Genomic DNA, 17,055 nt, shown 5'->3' with positions numbered 1-17,055 from the left:
TCACTTTAGCTTTCCTTTGATTAGTGATGGTGTGGGATATCTTTTTTGACCCCCCCCCTCCCTTTTTTTTTCTTTTTTGACATTACTTTTAATCTCTTTGTGTCTTGATATTTAAAGTGCATTTCTTGGGACTCCTGTTGACAGCTCAGTCCGTTAAACGTCTGATTCTTTACTTTGGTTCAGGTCATGATCTCATGGTCATGGGATTGAGCCCCATGTCAGGTTCTGCGCTCAGTGCAGAGTCTGCTTGAGATTCTCTCTCTCCCTCTTCATCTGCCCCTCCCACAATATGTACTCTTTCTATCTCTCACAAATAAGTAAATAAAATCTTCAAAGTATATTTATTTTATTTTTTAATATTATTTTTTAAAAAGATTTTATTTATTCATGAGAGACAGAGAGAGAGAGAGAGGCAGGCTCCATGCAGGGAGCCCGATATGGGACTCTATCCCAGGTCTCCGGGATCACATCCTGTGCTGAAGATGGCACTAAACTGCTAAGCCACCCAGGCTGCCCAAAGTGTATTTATTTTAATAATAATAATTATTATTATTTTTAAAGATTTTATTTATTTATTCATGTGAGACACAGAAAGAGAGAGGCAGAGACACAGGTAGAGGGAGAAGCAGGCTCCATGCAGGGAGTGTGACGTGGGACTCCATTCCAGGTCTCCAGGATCACACCCTGGGCTGAAGGTGGCGCTGAACCGCTGAGCCACCTGGTCTGCCCTATTTTAATTATTGTTTAAAAAAAGATTTACTAATTTTTTTAGAGAGACAGAAAGAGAGTAGTTGGGGGAAGCAGCTAAGGGGGAAAGAGAGAGAGAGAAAGGGAGAGAGAAAATCCCAAGCAGACATCCTGCTGAGCCTGGAGCCCTATGTGGGGTTTGATCCCATGATCCTGAGATCTTGAGATGATTACCTGAGCCAAAACCAAGAATTGGGTGCTCACCCAACTGAGCCACCCAGCTACCTGTACAGTACATTTCTTTCAGGTGGCATATGGTTGGCTCCTGATTTTTTTTTTTTTAATTGAATGTGACAATCTCTGCCATTTAATTGGGGGTGTTTAGACTATACTTAATGTGTTTATATAGTTAGGCTTGATTTTATCATCTTGCTATCTATTTTTTTTAAAGATTTTATTTATTTATTCATAGAGACACAGCTAGAGAGAGAGAGGCAGAGGGAGGAGCAGGCTCCATGCAGGGAGCCTGGCGTGGGACCCGATCCCGGGTCTCCAGGATCACGCCCTGAGCTGCAGGCGGCACCAAACCGCTGTGACACTGGGGCTGCCCTTGCTATTTATTTTTAATTTGTCTAATCTGTTCTTTGTTTTCCCTTGACTTTTTTCCTCCTTTCTTTTGGATTAGTCGAATATTTTTTATGATTCCATTTTATCCCTTCTTTTTGATTATTTGCTATGTTACTCTTTATTATTTTAGTATTTGCTTTAGAGTTGATAGTATATACATCTTTAATTTATCATAATCTACTTTATTATTTATATTTTACCACTTCATGTACAGGAAAGAACCTTATAATATTTCAGTTTTTCCTCTCCTGACTTTTATATTATTATCCTGCATTTTACTTTTACATATATTATAAGCCCAAACATTGTTAATTATTTTTGTTTAAACAGCCAAGTATCTTTTTAAAGAGTTTAAATGAGAAAAATAATTTTTTTGTATCTCTCCATGTAGGTAGCATTTCTGGTAATGTTTATTTCTTCTGTATGTTTTCGTTTGATACAATTTTCCTTCAGCCTAAAGGACTTCTTTTAACATTCCTTGTAGTGTGAGTCTGTTGGTGATGAATTCTTTTGGTAGTGTATGCCTGAAAATATTTTTGTTTCATTTTCAGTTTTGAAAGATATTTTTGCAGGGTATAGAATTCTTGGTTTACAGTTTTTAACCTTTCAGTACTTTAATGATGTTATTCTGCTGTTTCTGGCTTGAATTGTTTTAGAGGAGAAATCTGATGTCATCCAACCTTTATTTTTCTATATGTAATGTGACTTTTTTTTCCTCTGACTCCTTGTAAGAGTTTCTTTTTATACTGGTTTTAGTAGATTGATTATGATATTCCCTGGTGTAGTTTTCTTCATGCCTCTTGTGTTTGGAGTTTTGTTGAGCTTCTTGGATCTATGGCTTTATAGTTTTCATCAAGTTTAGAAACCTTTGGCCTATATTTCTTAGGATGTTTTTTATCTTACCTCCTCCTCTTCAGGAATTCCTACTACCCAAATATTAGGTTGATTAAAGTTTCCCCACAGTTTATGGATGCACTTTAACTTCTTTTCTTTTTTTAATTTCCTTTTTCTTCTTGTATTTCATTTTGTGTAGTTTCTGTTGCTGTGCCTCTAGTTCACTAAGTTTTTATTCTGCAATGTCTAATCTGCTAGTTCCATCCGGTGTATTTTTCATCTAAGACATTGTAGTTTCATTTCTTGAAGTAAGCCTATTCTGGCATGAAAATTCATCTTACAAAGTTCCAGTGGCTTTCCTGAAAGAGTGTTTGATTGATTGATTGATTTAGAAGTAGACTCTATGCCCAATGTGGAACATAATATAGGGCTTGAACTCATGACCCTGAGATCAAGACTCTGAACTTGATATCAAGAATCAGGTGTTTAACTGACTGAGCCGCCCAGGTGCTCTCTAGAAGAGTGTTTTTAAATAAGAACCCAAATCTTGGATTTTTTTCAAGGAATTTAAAATATCCAGGATTTAGGGGCATATGGGTGGCTCAGTGGTTGAGTGTCTGCCTTTGTTTTTGAAAGATTTTATTTATTTATTCATGAGAGACACAGAGAGAGAGAGAGGTAGAGACACAGGCAGAGGGAGAAGTAGGCTCCATGCGGGGAGCCTGATGCGGGACTCGATCTCAGGACTCCAGGATCATGCCCTGGGCCAAAGGCAGGTGCTAAACCGCTGAGCTACCCAGGGATCCTCACGTGTCTGCCTTTGATCTCGGGGTCCTGGAATTGAGTTCTGCATCAGGTTCTCCATGGGGAGCCTGCTTCTCCCTATGTCTGTCATGAATAAATAAATAAAATCTTAAAAAAAACGTAGCAGTTAATTCTTATAGATTGAAATCCTTTCACATGTATAGGGTGCCTGAGTGGCTCCATTGTATATGCATTCAACTCTTGATTTCAGCTCAGGTCATGACCTCAGGGTCGTGAGATTGAGCTCCATGTTGGGCTCTGTGCTCAGCTGAGAGTCTGCTTGAGGTTTTGTCTCTCCCTCTCCTCCTCCCTCTCCCTTTCTTCCTCCCTCTCAAATAAATAAATTAAATAAATCTTAAAAAATAAAAATCCTTTCACATATGTGAAATAGCATCATTTAACTCAATTATAATTGTGATTTTTTTTAAACCTCAGTTTTGCTTCCTTTACTATTTATCATCCATTCATATTTAATTTCCCATCTATTACTTTTAAGCAGCATAACTACGTTCCTTTCAGAATATCTTTAATTCAGGGGTGCCTAGGTGGCTCAGTTGGTTAAGTGTCTGCCTGGGATCAATTCCTGTGTCTGGCTCCTTGCTGAGCAGGGAGCCTGCTTCTCCCTCTCCCTCTGCCTGCTGCTCCACTCGCTTGTGCACTCACTCTCTCTGTCAAATAAATAAATAAAATCTTAAAAATATATATCATTAATCAGTTTGATTCCTTTGTTAAATTGGATTGGCATGTTATTTGGATTCTTGCTTAATTGCATTTGTGAATGTCCAAGCACTGAGCATGTATAAATAGGCAAGAATGTTAGTACCTTTTGTATATCTAGTTTAAGAAAACAAACTACAAATTCTGGAGATTGGGCAGTTATCTTTGAAATTATTTCATGTTGTAAGGTTATTCCTTTATTAAGCTTTTGTTTTGACAATGAGGTTTGCTTTAATTATAATTTTCTTTCTTGCAGGTAAACTGCAACTCTGAAACTGTAGAAAAAGCAAAACCCAAGCAGTAGTATAAATCAATATAATGGGTGAAAAATGTTTAAAATATTCTGCTTCTGTCTAATAATTGATAGTCACTGGAAATGTAACATCCATTGGAGACAATTTATAAGAATTTTAAAATATTTTCTTAGGTAAAAGTGATACAAATAATCCTGGACCTGAAATTAATAAGATTCGAACACCAGAGAAAAAGCCTACAGAATCAAAACAGGTATGCTGCTTACATTTGGTGAATGCTTTGTCCTTATGGATTTACTCTGATTTATCATCTTGGAATCTTGACATTTAAAAGAAAATTTTCTATATTTTTATCTATATCTTTTATATCTATTGTTTCATGAGGATCTGGTGGGTTATGTTGTCCTCTCTTTTCTTTGGCTACATTATTTGATATATTTGTATGCTTTTCTCAAATTGTGTGATTCAGTGTTAGGCTTGAATTCAGAGCCTTTCCATGATAAAATACTAAGTGAAAACAGCTATAGATGTGTCACTGAAAAGAAGTTGTTACAGTGAAGAGGGACAACTTAACTTCCATAAATCGCTTACCTTCTTCTCTCCTCACATCTACTATATAAATCCTAAACTTTTTAAATTGAAGTAGTTGGTACACAATGTTACACTAATTTCAGGTGTACACCATAGTGATTCTTGACAAGTCTGTATGATATGCTTGCTCACCACAGTGTAATTACCATCTGTCACTGTACACTGCTATTACAATACCATTAATTATATCCCCTGTGCTGTACCTGTTATCCCCATGACTTATTCATGCCATAACTAATCCTAAACTCTTTATCTGTTCATCTACTCTCTTTGTTTCTGGGCTTATGAATTAGTGAGGGAAAATGAAATCAGTGGTTGAATTAGTGCCACTGGAAATTAATATTTTCTTAAGATTTTATTTACTCATGAGAGACACAGAGAGACAGAGACATAGGTAGAGGAAGAAGCAGGCTCTCTTCAGGGAGCCTGATGCGGGACTGGATCCTAGGACCCCAGGATCATGACCTGAGCCAAAGGCAAATGCTCCACCACTAAGCCACCAGGCATATTTTCTAATCTCAGGGAACCTCAGGGGCTTCTCTGCATTTCTTTTATGTGACCTAGCTCCCTTTGCTCAATTTCTTAGCCGCTCTTCTTATGCCTAATACCTTCCACCTTCTGTTATCCTTATGATCAGGAAATGACCTTGCCTTAGAGTTCCCACATCAAGATGTCACCCTGTTAATTTAAGACCTTAGACTTATCCCTTTTTCTGTGTCCTTGAACATCTTTGTTTCTTATGACCAGATAAGAGTTTGATAGAAGGCTTCAGTCTCAGAGAAGACTAGTCTCTCCTTTTCTGGTCATCTCAAAGACCATGTCCTCTTTCCTCCTCTTTCTAGCTACTAGTCCTTCTTCTCAGCCTGTAAGTAAATTGATAGACTGTTTTGTTTTGTTTGTTTTAAAAACCACTTTGACTTTCATCTCTTTCATAGCTACTCCCTAAGTTTGCCTTTCCCATCTCATCTTTCTTTGCCCTTTACCCAAACAGTCTTGTATTAGACTTTGATGTTTCCCTGAAACTCTTGAGCTTCAAGTGACCAACTTTTATGAACATGCTTCAGCTGTAGTCTTGTCTTTTCTCTGGTATTTGTTACTGTTTTCTTTTTTTTTTTTTTTTTTTTGTTACTGTTTTCTATTTCATTCTTCTTGACCAAGAAACCATCTTGTTTCTTTTGGTTTCTTTGACATACATTTCCATTTTTCATAACCCTAACATGACCTCTTTTTTAAGTTCCCGTCCACCCCCTCCTGTCTGTTCCTAGTCCTTATGTTGGGGTTTCCCAGGGTTCTGTCACCATCCTGCACCTTTCTGCATTCTGTGATTTCTCACTATAAACTAGGTCAGTTCCATGGTTTTAAATCTCTGCTACATGATAATGACTTCCAAATCTACATTTCCAACTTCAGCTTGCTTTAAGCAACTGATCTCTATATTCAGTGACTTATATCCCATAAGCAGCTCTGATTCACAGCTTCTACAACTGGAAGGACTTAGTACCTACTGGAGGAGTACAAATTAGGCAGCCAGTGGAACGTCCTGATTGAGTCCAAGGGGAGTTGCAGTGCGAGTGGAATTCTTTCTGTTTGGAATAAGATGCAGAGAAACAACAAATGGCATCTGAAGATGCTGTGGCAGCCTTTGCAGTCAGAGGCAGCATAGGACACAATCTACCACAAGAATCTTGGGTGCTATGAGAGCAACCGAAGCCAAGATAGCTAAGTGTCTCTTGTGTCCTTATTTTAAAATTTCTCTTATGATCTTTCCTTGTTCAGGAACTAGGCAAACTAATAGACATGTTTCATTTTCTTTCCACTTTGAAGCTTTGTCTTGGGGCCTAGGGGGTGAGACAACTCCTAGCTCTCCTTGACTCAGTGCCTCAGTACCAAGAGGAAAGTGATGGAGGACAACCTAATTCTGGTAATAATTTAATTCTCAGGCTTCTTCAGACCTTAGAGTCCTCCATCCTGCTTAGCTTATTGTAGTATCATATAGTAGCACAGTCTTTATTTTTTTACCTTTTTTTTTTTTTAAGATTTTGTTTATTATTTTAGAGCAGGAGAGAGAGAGAATGCACAGAAAAAGGGGCAAACAGACTTCTGGCTGAGCGGGGAACCCATGGAGGGGCTTCATTCCACAACCCTGAGATCATGACCTAAGCCAGAATCAACAGTTGGCCACTTAACTGACTGAGCCAACTAGCTGAGCTACTCAGGCGCCCTGAGTAGCACAGTCTTTTGTTTGTTTGTTTTAAGATTTGTTTACTTATTTTAATGTGGGAGAGGGAGTGGGACAAACAGACTTCTGGCTAAGCAGGGAACCCAAGGAGGGGCTGCATCCCAGGAGGCTGAGATCATGACCTAAGCCAAAATCAACAGTTGGCCACTTAACTGACTGAGCCACTCAGGCACCCCACTGAGTGGCACAGTCTTGGTTAAGTTTCTATGACTGGCCTAGCTTCTTATCCATGTCAGCGTCAGAAGTGAAGGAGGCAGCTTATCCACCAAACAACCTTGACTTCTAATCATAGTCTCTGTCATGTGACCTGAGCATGAGAATATTTTCAACAGTATCTTATGGAGAAAAGTATATCCCAGCTGAATGTAGCATCAGTCATGGAAAAGATGAAGATTTATGGGGGACAACATTTGTTTATAAAGAATTTGAAGTAGGTTCTGAAACTTTTTAAAATTTTTTAGATAGAGTCTAATGATTTAATATATAGAGCTCAAATCTTGGCTCATTGTAGACAATTAATGACAACTCATTATTGAAGATCCTCCATATTTATAATGCCATTGTAGGTAATAGGTTCTGAGACATCTGAAGAGCAGGCATTGCAGCTGCTTGGGAAGACTCTGGGATGGACTTGTCATTCTTCTCATTTCATTTTCTAGACAATTTATATACACCCAGTAATCTTAAGGATCTTATTGGCCAAAGTCAGTGGCAGTCCATTTGAACTAGTGATGAGAGATGAAAATGCACTTGAGGAGTGATTGGCACTTTGCAACCATTGTAATAGCTTGGTTGCCGGGAGTGTCTCCACTTCAGTTCAGGAATAAGCTGCTTGTTCTGGGTTCCTGAGAATGGTCAGTTCTGTGTTTAACTTGAGACCCTTTGGTGAGGCAAGTACTCAGTGACTATTTTAGCATTGAAGCTTACAAGGAGATTGATACACCAAAGCAGCTTATTGAGTGTTTTGACAGCGATGGTAAAGAAAAATTGCTTCTTTCCATCTTGTATTTCATATTTCAGTTTTCACATTGTCACCACTTATGATCAGACTTGGGTTTCAGAAGGATGTCAGCACTAGAGAACTTACAAATCTTTGGTAGCTTACCACAGTTTACAGGATTAAAAATGTTTATACTCAGTATTTAGTCATTTGGGGTCTTGTGTAATTGGGCTGTTGCAGTTTTATCTGATGTCAGGAATAAACAAGTGAAGATGTAGCTCTGTATACACAAAACTTCTCATGTTCCTCAAATCTGCCATATTTTTCTCCCTTCCTCCCTCCTCAGTTAAGCTGTTAACCTTTACCTAGAATATCCATCCCTCACTGGAAGATTCCAGCTCTTTGTGGAAGATTCAGTTCAAATGTCATAGCCTCTGCCTTTGATTTTCTTAGGCCCTGGGATCTCCTATCACATCCTTTTGTTTAAGACCTCTAATTTTATGTTCTACTGGACTCCAGGCCTGGGCTTAGCAAACTTTTTCAAATACAAGAAGCCAGGTAGTAAATCTTCAGGCTTTGTGGCCGTATGGTTTCTGTTGTAGTCACTCAGCTCTGCCACTGTGGTGAGAAAGTAACTATAGACAATATGTAAACGCATGAGAATGGCTGTGTTCCAGTAAACTGTAATTGCAAGTTTGGTGGGCTGGAAATGGCTTGGGGGCCATAGTGTGCCAACCCTCACTATAAGCTCTTAAGGGTATAGACTAAGTCTTCTTACTGCCTTTTTAATCTCCAGCACAAGGTACAGTGCCTTTGATAGGCTCTCAGTAAATGTATGTTGTAAGAATAAATGTCACTACCTAACAGTAAGAATTGACAAGTAAACTGTCATACAAAGTGATAAACTACTTATTTGTTCACTTCAGAGTTGTTTAAATTGACACAAGTATTTTTTAAATTAATATAGATATGTTTGAAGAAAGAGATCTATAAAAACAATAAAATTGGAAGGAAAGGACACACTTTAATGATTTATATCAGAAGGAAGCAAAGGTTATCTTTCCGAGGAAGAAACTGTGAAATTAAAAATAATATTTTTAAAGGAATTAAAGTGGATATGTTAATAAGATGGTAGTATTTCTCCTTATGACTCAAATTTAATATGCCTTTTTCTGTTTCATCTTTTCTAATTTAAAAGATATTTATTCCCTCATTCGGTTGTCAAAAAGTGATTGGGTGGGTACCCAGTCCTCAGCTGTGACTGATAAGAATGTATCCTATCCTGTAGATTTACTAGGGGTGGGAAAAGGTAGATAGCCACAGGACCCAGATCTTCCATAGTTAAGAAAGACTTCTTATTTTTTTCTAGATTGATTTGGAATCAAATCCACAGAACAGAAGTCCTGAGTCGCGTCCTGGTGTTGTTTATCCCAATGCCAAATTTCATCGCAAAGATAATCTCAACCCGAGACACATAAATCTTCCTCTCCCTGCTCCTCATGCACAGTATGCAATTCCCAATCGTCATTTTCATCCCCTTCCACAGCTACCCAGACCACCGTTTCCAATTCCGCAGCAGCACGCCTTGTTAAATCAGCAGCAGAATAATTTGCCTGAACAACCAAATCAGATGCCACCCCAACCGAATCAGGTAGTCCCACCACAGAATCCGTTGAACCAGCTGACTCAGCAGCCACCTCCTCAACTTTCTCCTGCCTATCAGGCAGGACCCAACAGTGCTTTCTTTAATAGTGCAGTTTCTCACCGACCACAGTCCCCTCCTGCAGAACCTGTGATTCCTGAGCAGCAGCCCCCTCCCATGCTGCAAGAAGGCCACAGTCCTCTGCGAGCCATTGCGCAGCCTGGCCCCCTCCTTCCTTCACATCTGAATAACTTCACTGATGAGAACCCCCCAGGATTGCCTATAGGGGAGGCTTTAGGTAAGTTCTCCTGTCACTGCTGGATGTGACGAATTCAGAGAAAATTTCCTTAAATTGACATGTACTGTGCAATATTAATTTGGGTCAGGATTGATTCATTTCTTCAAATCATGGCAGCAGAATTCAATTGCTTTGTCTAACAGAATCTTGTTCCAAACACTATATAATATTAAGTATCTAGTTGATCCAACTTACAGGATTACATGGGTAAGAAAGAATCATCATCACCATTACCATGACTTTAGTTACTGGCAAATTTAGAAAACATTTGCTTTCTCCAAAACCCAAGTTGTAGGCATGTCTTTTGTCTCTGTGAAGAAAATCTGGTTGAAAAAACTTGATTACTTGAAACCCCAAATTAACCTGAAACCCAAATGCATGAAAACTTAAATTCTTCCCCGATATTTTGCAGATCGTATGCACGGGAGTGTAGCTCTAGAAACACTAAGACAGCAGCAAGTGCGGTTACAGCAGTGGAATGAGCATCACGCCTATCTCAGTCAGGGCAGTATTCCATACCCACACCATCACCATCCTCATCCTCACCTCCAGCATCTTCCTCAGCCACCCATCGGATTACATCAGCCACCAGTGAGAGCAGACTGGAAGCTCCCCAGCAGTGCTGAAGATGAAGCAGAAACAACAGACTCAAGGTATTTCTGCAGGGTAAAAATCACCTTGAAACATGACTCCCTCCCCCTCCCCACACACCCTGTTTTCTTTCTTCAGTGTTGTTCTTTTAGCCTCAAGCTGGAATACTGTCCCAAAGAAATTGGATGCTGGCCTTCCAGGCACATGCTACACAGTTCTATCGATTGACTCTAAAATATAGAGAACCCATTTAGAAGGAACTGGTGCAAATCTGGGCATGGACAATCTGTTGTGGATTGAAAATTAATGTGTCCCCTTGCTTTGTGGCTCTCCTGAAAAAGAAATATACCCTCACTGTGAGCATTTCTTTCATACTCAGTAGTAATACAAGAAATGAATGGACACAGAAGTAAATTATTGGTTGAAAGTTAAAAATTATAGATTTATCATCAATTTTCCCCATTTGCACAGAATTCTATCTTCTTTTAACTACAGATGTTCATGAGTGTTCAGTCCTTATTCTAAACTTGTTTTTATAGCCGTGTCATTTGAATGGAATGAAGTATTTCCTAATCCCTGTGAACAAATTCCACCTTGATGGTGACTTTATAACAGCCATTTATCAAAGACATGTAGAGACAAGGACAATTGTTTTTAATGCCAAGGGAAAAGAAGGAAATCAGGTACTTGGGCATATTTAGTATCTTCAACTCAGCATTTATTGAGTGTTACTGCTCACTTTTTTTTTTTTAAAGATATTTAAATTTTATTTGAGAGAGAGCCCATGCACACAAGTGAGGGGAGAAGCAGAGGGAGAGGGACAAGCAGACTCCTTGCTGAGTATGGAGCCTGACTCGGAGCTTGATCTCCCAACCCTGAGATCCTGAGCTGAAACCAAGAGTTGAATGCCCAACCGACTGAGCCTCCCAGGCACCCTTTAATGCTCACTTTTGGGATTAATTGATATTAGTTCTAAAATGAAATATTCTGATTTTGTCTGTAAAAATTAACACGTAGTTGACTAAAGCTCTCCTTGATATGACAGAGCTTTTGTTTTCTTTTCCTCATATTTCATCATCTTTATGTAGGTTTCAAGACTTAATCAGAGAACTATCTAATCGTGATCAAAGTGAAACACGGGAACTAGCTGAAATGCCACCACCTCAATCAAGACTTTTGCAATATAGACAAATTCAGACTAGGAGCCCACCAGCAGTCCCATCTCCCCCATCCAGCACAGACCACAGTAGCCACTTTTCTAACTTTAATGACAACAGCAGAGACATTGAAGTAGCCAACAACCCAGCATTTCCACAGCGCCTACCGCCCCAGATATTCAGCTCGCCTTTCTCGTTGCCATCTGAACACCTTGCCCCTCCTCCCTTGAAATACCTGGCACCTGATGGAGCATGGACTTTTGCTAACTTACAACAGAATCACCTAATGGGGCCAGGTTTTCCCTATGGCCTACCTCCCTTGCCTCACAGGCCACCGCAGAACCCTTTTGTACAAATACAGAATCATCAACATGCTATTGGTCAAGAGCCATTTCACCCATTGTCATCTCGAACAGTATCTTCTTCTTCGCTCCCTAGCTTAGAAGAGGTAAATGTCTTTCTTTTCCTTTTGGGATTAAATTCTTATGAAAAATACTAGTATTTATTGATTTGATGAGAAGAGAATTAAGTAGTCTTTTGAAGGTAATCTTTTCCTGGAATTTATTTTAATTTCCACTCTTATTGTGGTATTTCAGGCTTTATAGAATGGTCATTATTGTTGAAACATGCCCCTTAGAGTTTTTTATTGCTGTTTTGGAATATTTAACATCTGACTGACCTGAGGGGGCTCTTCCTTCAAGCAGCTTTTTGTTCTATCTAATCTGGGCAAATGGTTTCTAGTGATTCATCTTTTTACTTAAGTTACATTTGTCAGTTATAAATGTGTTAATTAAGCTTTCCATAGATGTTGGCTATCTCAGCCAATGGTGAATTCCTAGTGCTATGCTTCCTCCTGGCATCATCCTGGTGCTTTCTTAGCCTGGGGCAGTTGATACACTGCAATACTGATATCTGAGAGTCAGAATGGACAGTGTATTTAACCTAGAATTGACTCGGCTCAACTAGGCATTTTAAGGTAAACTGGATTTTTATCTTAAAATATGTAGGTATTTCTAAAGAGCATCTCTATGGACCTTCACTGATAAGAAAATCTCCGTAATTCCAGGTTATAAAACTTCCAAAATGGTACCATTGGTGTAAACTATAAAAATGTTGTCTAGCTGGTCCCCTTAAACTTGCAGTGATTAAAGATGAGAATGTAGAAAGTTGATTGTGGTCATTATCAATCACAAATGTCTTTTTATTAAAACAGGATAAACATTTCCAATTTTGATACATGAAAGATATCTTTTTGACATTAGCTTCATTTTGACAGTTCCTTGTTGATTTCTAAAGGCTTTAAAAATGATTCACGTGTTTAGCAAATTTTCTGCTGTACATGCTGATTAAAAAGTCATTTCATAGGGATGGTTCTTTATCTTATTTGTAGAGTTTTGGAGGTAATTTGTTCACATTGTTCCAGTAGACATTGACTGACTCATCTCATATAATAATTCTCATGAAAACAGCTTAATTGCCATCTTAGGCTTCTGATATCAGTTGTAAGCATAAGATGAATTGGTATCTGTATATATGTATTGTAGGGATCTAGAAATTTGGAACCATACTTTTAAAGATTTGACACATATCTGACATTATTTCAAGTTAATAATGGGAGGGCTTAACAGCTAAATAGTAAGGTCATTTTCAGTTAAGTGATGTTTTCTGTGTTTATGTATTTCTGATAAAATTCATATAGCTTCATTATTTCAACCCTTTGAAAGTACTATTTAGTGGGTTTTAATATATGTACAATATTGTGTCACAGTCACCACTCTATAATTCCAAGACATTTTGTCAAACTGAGAGAAATGCCATAACCGTTAAGTAGTTGCTCCCTAATTCTCCCTGCCTCCAGCCCTTGACAACCAATAATCTACTTTCTGTCTCTATGGAGACATTTCATATAACTGGAATCATTCAAAATGTGGCCTTTTGAGTCTGGCTTCTTTCCTTTAGCATAATGTTTTCGAAGCTCACGCACTTTGTAGCATATGTTAGTACTTCATTTCTGTTTATGGCTGAGTAATACTCCATTGTATGGATATACTACAATTTGTTTATCTCTTCATCAATTGATGGATATTTGGGTTGTTTCCATTATTTTGCTGTTATGAATAATGCAGCTGAACAAGTTTTTGTGGGAAAGGATATGTTTTGTTCTCTTGGTTAACTTTGTACCTGAAATGACCTTGAGTCATGTGGTAACTCTATGTTTGACTTTTTGAGGAGCTGCCAAGCTATTTTTCCACAGTGCCTTCTACCATTTTACATTCCCAGTAGTGATGTATGGGGGTTCTAATAACTCCTTTTTTAAAAAAGAAATTGTAGCCATTTAGTGAGTATAGAGTAGTATCTCTTTGTGGTTTTGATAGGCATTTCTCTAGTGAGTAATGATGTTGAGCATTACTTCATGTGGCTATAGGCCACTTGTGTATCTTCTTTGGAGAAATGTCCATTCAGATCCTTTGCCCATTTAAAAAAAAATGGTTGCCTTTCCGTTGCAGAGCTATAAGAGGTTTTAAATATATTCTGGATGCTAGATTCTTATCACATACATGATTTGTCATATTTTCTCCTTCAGTGGGTTGTCTTTTCACCTCCTTAATAAAGTATCCTTTGAGGCACAAAAGTTTCTCATTTGAATAAAGTCCAATTTATCTGTTATTTGTTGTTGTCGCTGCTGTTACTATGCTTTCAGTGTCATACCTGAGAAACTGTTGCCTAATCCAGGGTCATGAGATGTACATTTACCTTTCTCAGTTTTATAGTTTTAGTTTTTACATTGCGTTCTTTGATCCATGCTGAGTTAATTTTTGTGTATTATATGAGATAGTGTGACATTCATTATTTTGCATTTGGTTATCCAGTTTTCTTTCTCCATTGAATGGTCTTGGTGGCATCCTTGTCAAAAATCAATTGACCAGAGATGTATGGGATTATCTGTAGGCTTTCAATTCTATTCAGTATTGTCTATGTCCTTATGCTCTACCACACTATCTTGTATACTGTATCTTTGTAGTGAGTTTGTAATTGGAAGTATGAGTTTTGTAGTTTGTTATTTTTCAAGATTGGCCATTCTAGGTCTTTTGAATTTCCATATGAAATTTAGGATCAGTTTTTCAATTTCTGCAAACAAAAACAAAAAAACTGGAGATTTTAAAAGGGATTGCTTTAAATCTGTAGGTTAATTTGAGGAGTATTATCATCTTAACAATATTAAAGTCTTCTGGCACCTGAACATGAGGTATCTTTACATTTATTTAAGTCCTTTAAAATTTTTAACAGCATTTTATAATTTTCCAAGTACAAGTCTTACACTTCTTTTGTTAAATTTATCCTGAAGTATTTTATTCATTTTCCTGCTGTTGAAATGAAATGAAAAAAATGAAAATTTTTGGACTGTTCATTATTAATGTGCAGAAATACAATTAATTACATATTTATTGTATATCTACAAATTTGCTGACCTATTAGTTAGCTCTAATAGATATTTTTTGTGGATACCATGGGATTTTGTCATATAGAAGAAAATGTTGCGGGCACCCCGGGTGGCTCAGCAGTTTAGTGCTGCCTTCAGCCCAGTACATGATCCTGGAGACCCAGGATCAAGTCCCATGTCAGGCTTCCTGCATGGAGCCTGCTTCTCCCTCTGCCTGTGTCTCTGCCTCTCTCTCTCTCTCTCTCTCTGTCTTTCATGAATTAATAAATAAAATCTTTAAAAAAAAAATGTCTGCAAATACATTTTTGTTCTTCCTTTCCAGTCTGGCTGCCTTTTATTTCTTTTTCTTGCCTAATTGCCCTGGCCAGAACATCTAGTATAATGTTTAGGGAACATATTTGGCAAATTAGAGAAAAGCAAGTGTATCTAGGATGGGTTTTTCAAATTTCCTTGACTTTTCATTCCTGATTTCATTCCATTGTGGTTGGAGAATACACTTTGTATAATATTAATCTTTTAAAATTTATTGAGACTTGTGCCCTAATATATGGTCTTTCTTGGAGAATGTTTCTGGTGCACTGGAGAAGCATAAGTATTTAGTTATTGTTGGGTAAAGTGTTCTTTAGTTATTTTAGGTCTGTTTGGTTTATATTGTTCAAATTTTCTGTTTCCTTTGGATCTCTGTCTAGGTTTTATATCTATTACAAGGTAGGGTATTGAAATCTCTAACTATTAATATTGGATCTTCTATTTCACCTTTTGACTTTTGTCAGTTTATGTTTCATGTATATTGGGGCTCTGTTGTTAGGTTTATATATATTTATAATTGTTATATCTTCTCGATGGATTACATTTTTATCATTATATGATGTCCTCTTCTCTTATAACAATGTTTGTCTTCGAGAATTCTTTTTTCTGATGTTCAAATAGTCATCACAGGGGATTCCTGGGTGGCTCAGTGGTTTAACACCTGCCTTCGGCCCAGGGCATGATCCTGGAGTCCCTAATAGAGTCCCACATCTGGCTCCTTGCATGGAGCCTGCTTCTCCCTTTGCCTGTTTCTGTGACTCACACTCTCTCTCTCTCTCTCTCTCTCTCTCTCATAAATGAATAAAATCTTAAAAAAAAATCACACACACAAATAAGCCACCATAGCTCTTTTTGTTAGTTTGTATGGAATCTCTTTTAACATCCTTTTGCTATTATCATTTGTTTTGTGACTTTTCTTATCTGATTAAAAATAATTTTAAATTAATTTAAAAATTCTGAACTAATTTTTTAAAGTCTATGGTTGCCCTGTGTTTCCTCTGAAGTCTTTATACTGTTAGCTTAATGGTCAACTAATCATGCACAGAGATTTCTTAAGTGCTCAGGACTAAAAACATGGCCCAGTTTTTGCAGAGGCATCTATCTGTATGTGCGTTTAGGCTCACCTTCCGCAGGCGGCCAGGCAGTTTACATCTTTGGTTTAGCCCTAACTTCCTGCTTCTGCAGAGCCTCCAGATCAACCAAAGGTGAGAACTTTCAGGTCTTTTCTGAGCCTGTGTGCAGGATGTTTTCAAAGCCCTTATTCCCTAGAGCATCTCATTCCTCAGCCTTTGCTCCAAAGCTTTTGGTTAATCTGCTGTTTGGTCCAACTGTTGTTATCCATTGCCTCAGGCAGCAGTGACTAAAACATTTGCATATAAATGTTTTTGATACAGCCCTATTAGCACTGATTGAGTTCTTAGACCAGATAGAGCAAGTGTTTTTGTTTATTTGTTTGTTTGTTTTTGATCCAGTCTTCCTGGGACCACCAGATATGTCACAACAAATCTTTACAGGTCTTTGAGAATGAGGCCTGTTCTGCTTCTTCTGGTTCTGATGCTGGAAATGCAAGATATTACTTGTATTCAAGGCCACCACTGAGCTGGAGAATAGGGGGTTGGGACTAGAGTAAGTTAAAATACCACAAGACTCACTAATCTTAGTGAATTTTCCCAGTTTTTCTTGATGAAATGCTCCTTTGGTTGCTGTAAGCTTTAGTTTCCCAAAGTTCAAGAAAGATGATGTTGACAGTTTTGCCAGTTTTTTTTGTTGCTTTTATGGAGCAGTGGACTTAGGACTTACTTACCTCCACCATTTGTACTGATAGCTCTTGTGATTTTTTTTAAAAAGATTTTTATTATTTACTTGAGAGTGCATGTGCACAGGGGGCAGAGGGAGAGGGAGGGAGGCTCCTGCAACGTGGGG

At 38.0% G+C, this 17,055-nt stretch overlaps 1 protein-coding gene across 5 annotated transcripts in view; it reads left to right on the top strand.

Moving 5' to 3' along the window:
- Positions 1 to 17,055, top strand: part of HELZ (helicase with zinc finger) — a 162,611-nt gene that overhangs the window by 126,977 nt on the left and 18,579 nt on the right. For all 5 annotated transcript variants that reach the window (XM_072781087.1, XM_072781083.1, XM_072781084.1 and 2 more), the window contains 4 exons: positions 4,097 to 4,176; positions 9,063 to 9,633; positions 10,046 to 10,286; positions 11,313 to 11,829. In XM_072781087.1, coding sequence (XP_072637188.1) covers positions 4,097 to 4,176; positions 9,063 to 9,633; positions 10,046 to 10,286; positions 11,313 to 11,829 — 1,409 coding nt within the window. The remainder of the gene's footprint in view (positions 1 to 4,096; positions 4,177 to 9,062; positions 9,634 to 10,045; positions 10,287 to 11,312; positions 11,830 to 17,055) is intronic.

Source organism: Canis lupus, chromosome 16 (genome assembly GCF_048164855.1).
Source record: "Canis lupus baileyi chromosome 16, mCanLup2.hap1, whole genome shotgun sequence".
NCBI lineage: Eukaryota > Metazoa > Chordata > Mammalia > Carnivora > Canidae > Canis > Canis lupus.
The sequence above is the reverse complement of the archived record's forward strand: the minus strand, read 5'-3'. Positions and strand labels throughout refer to the sequence as shown.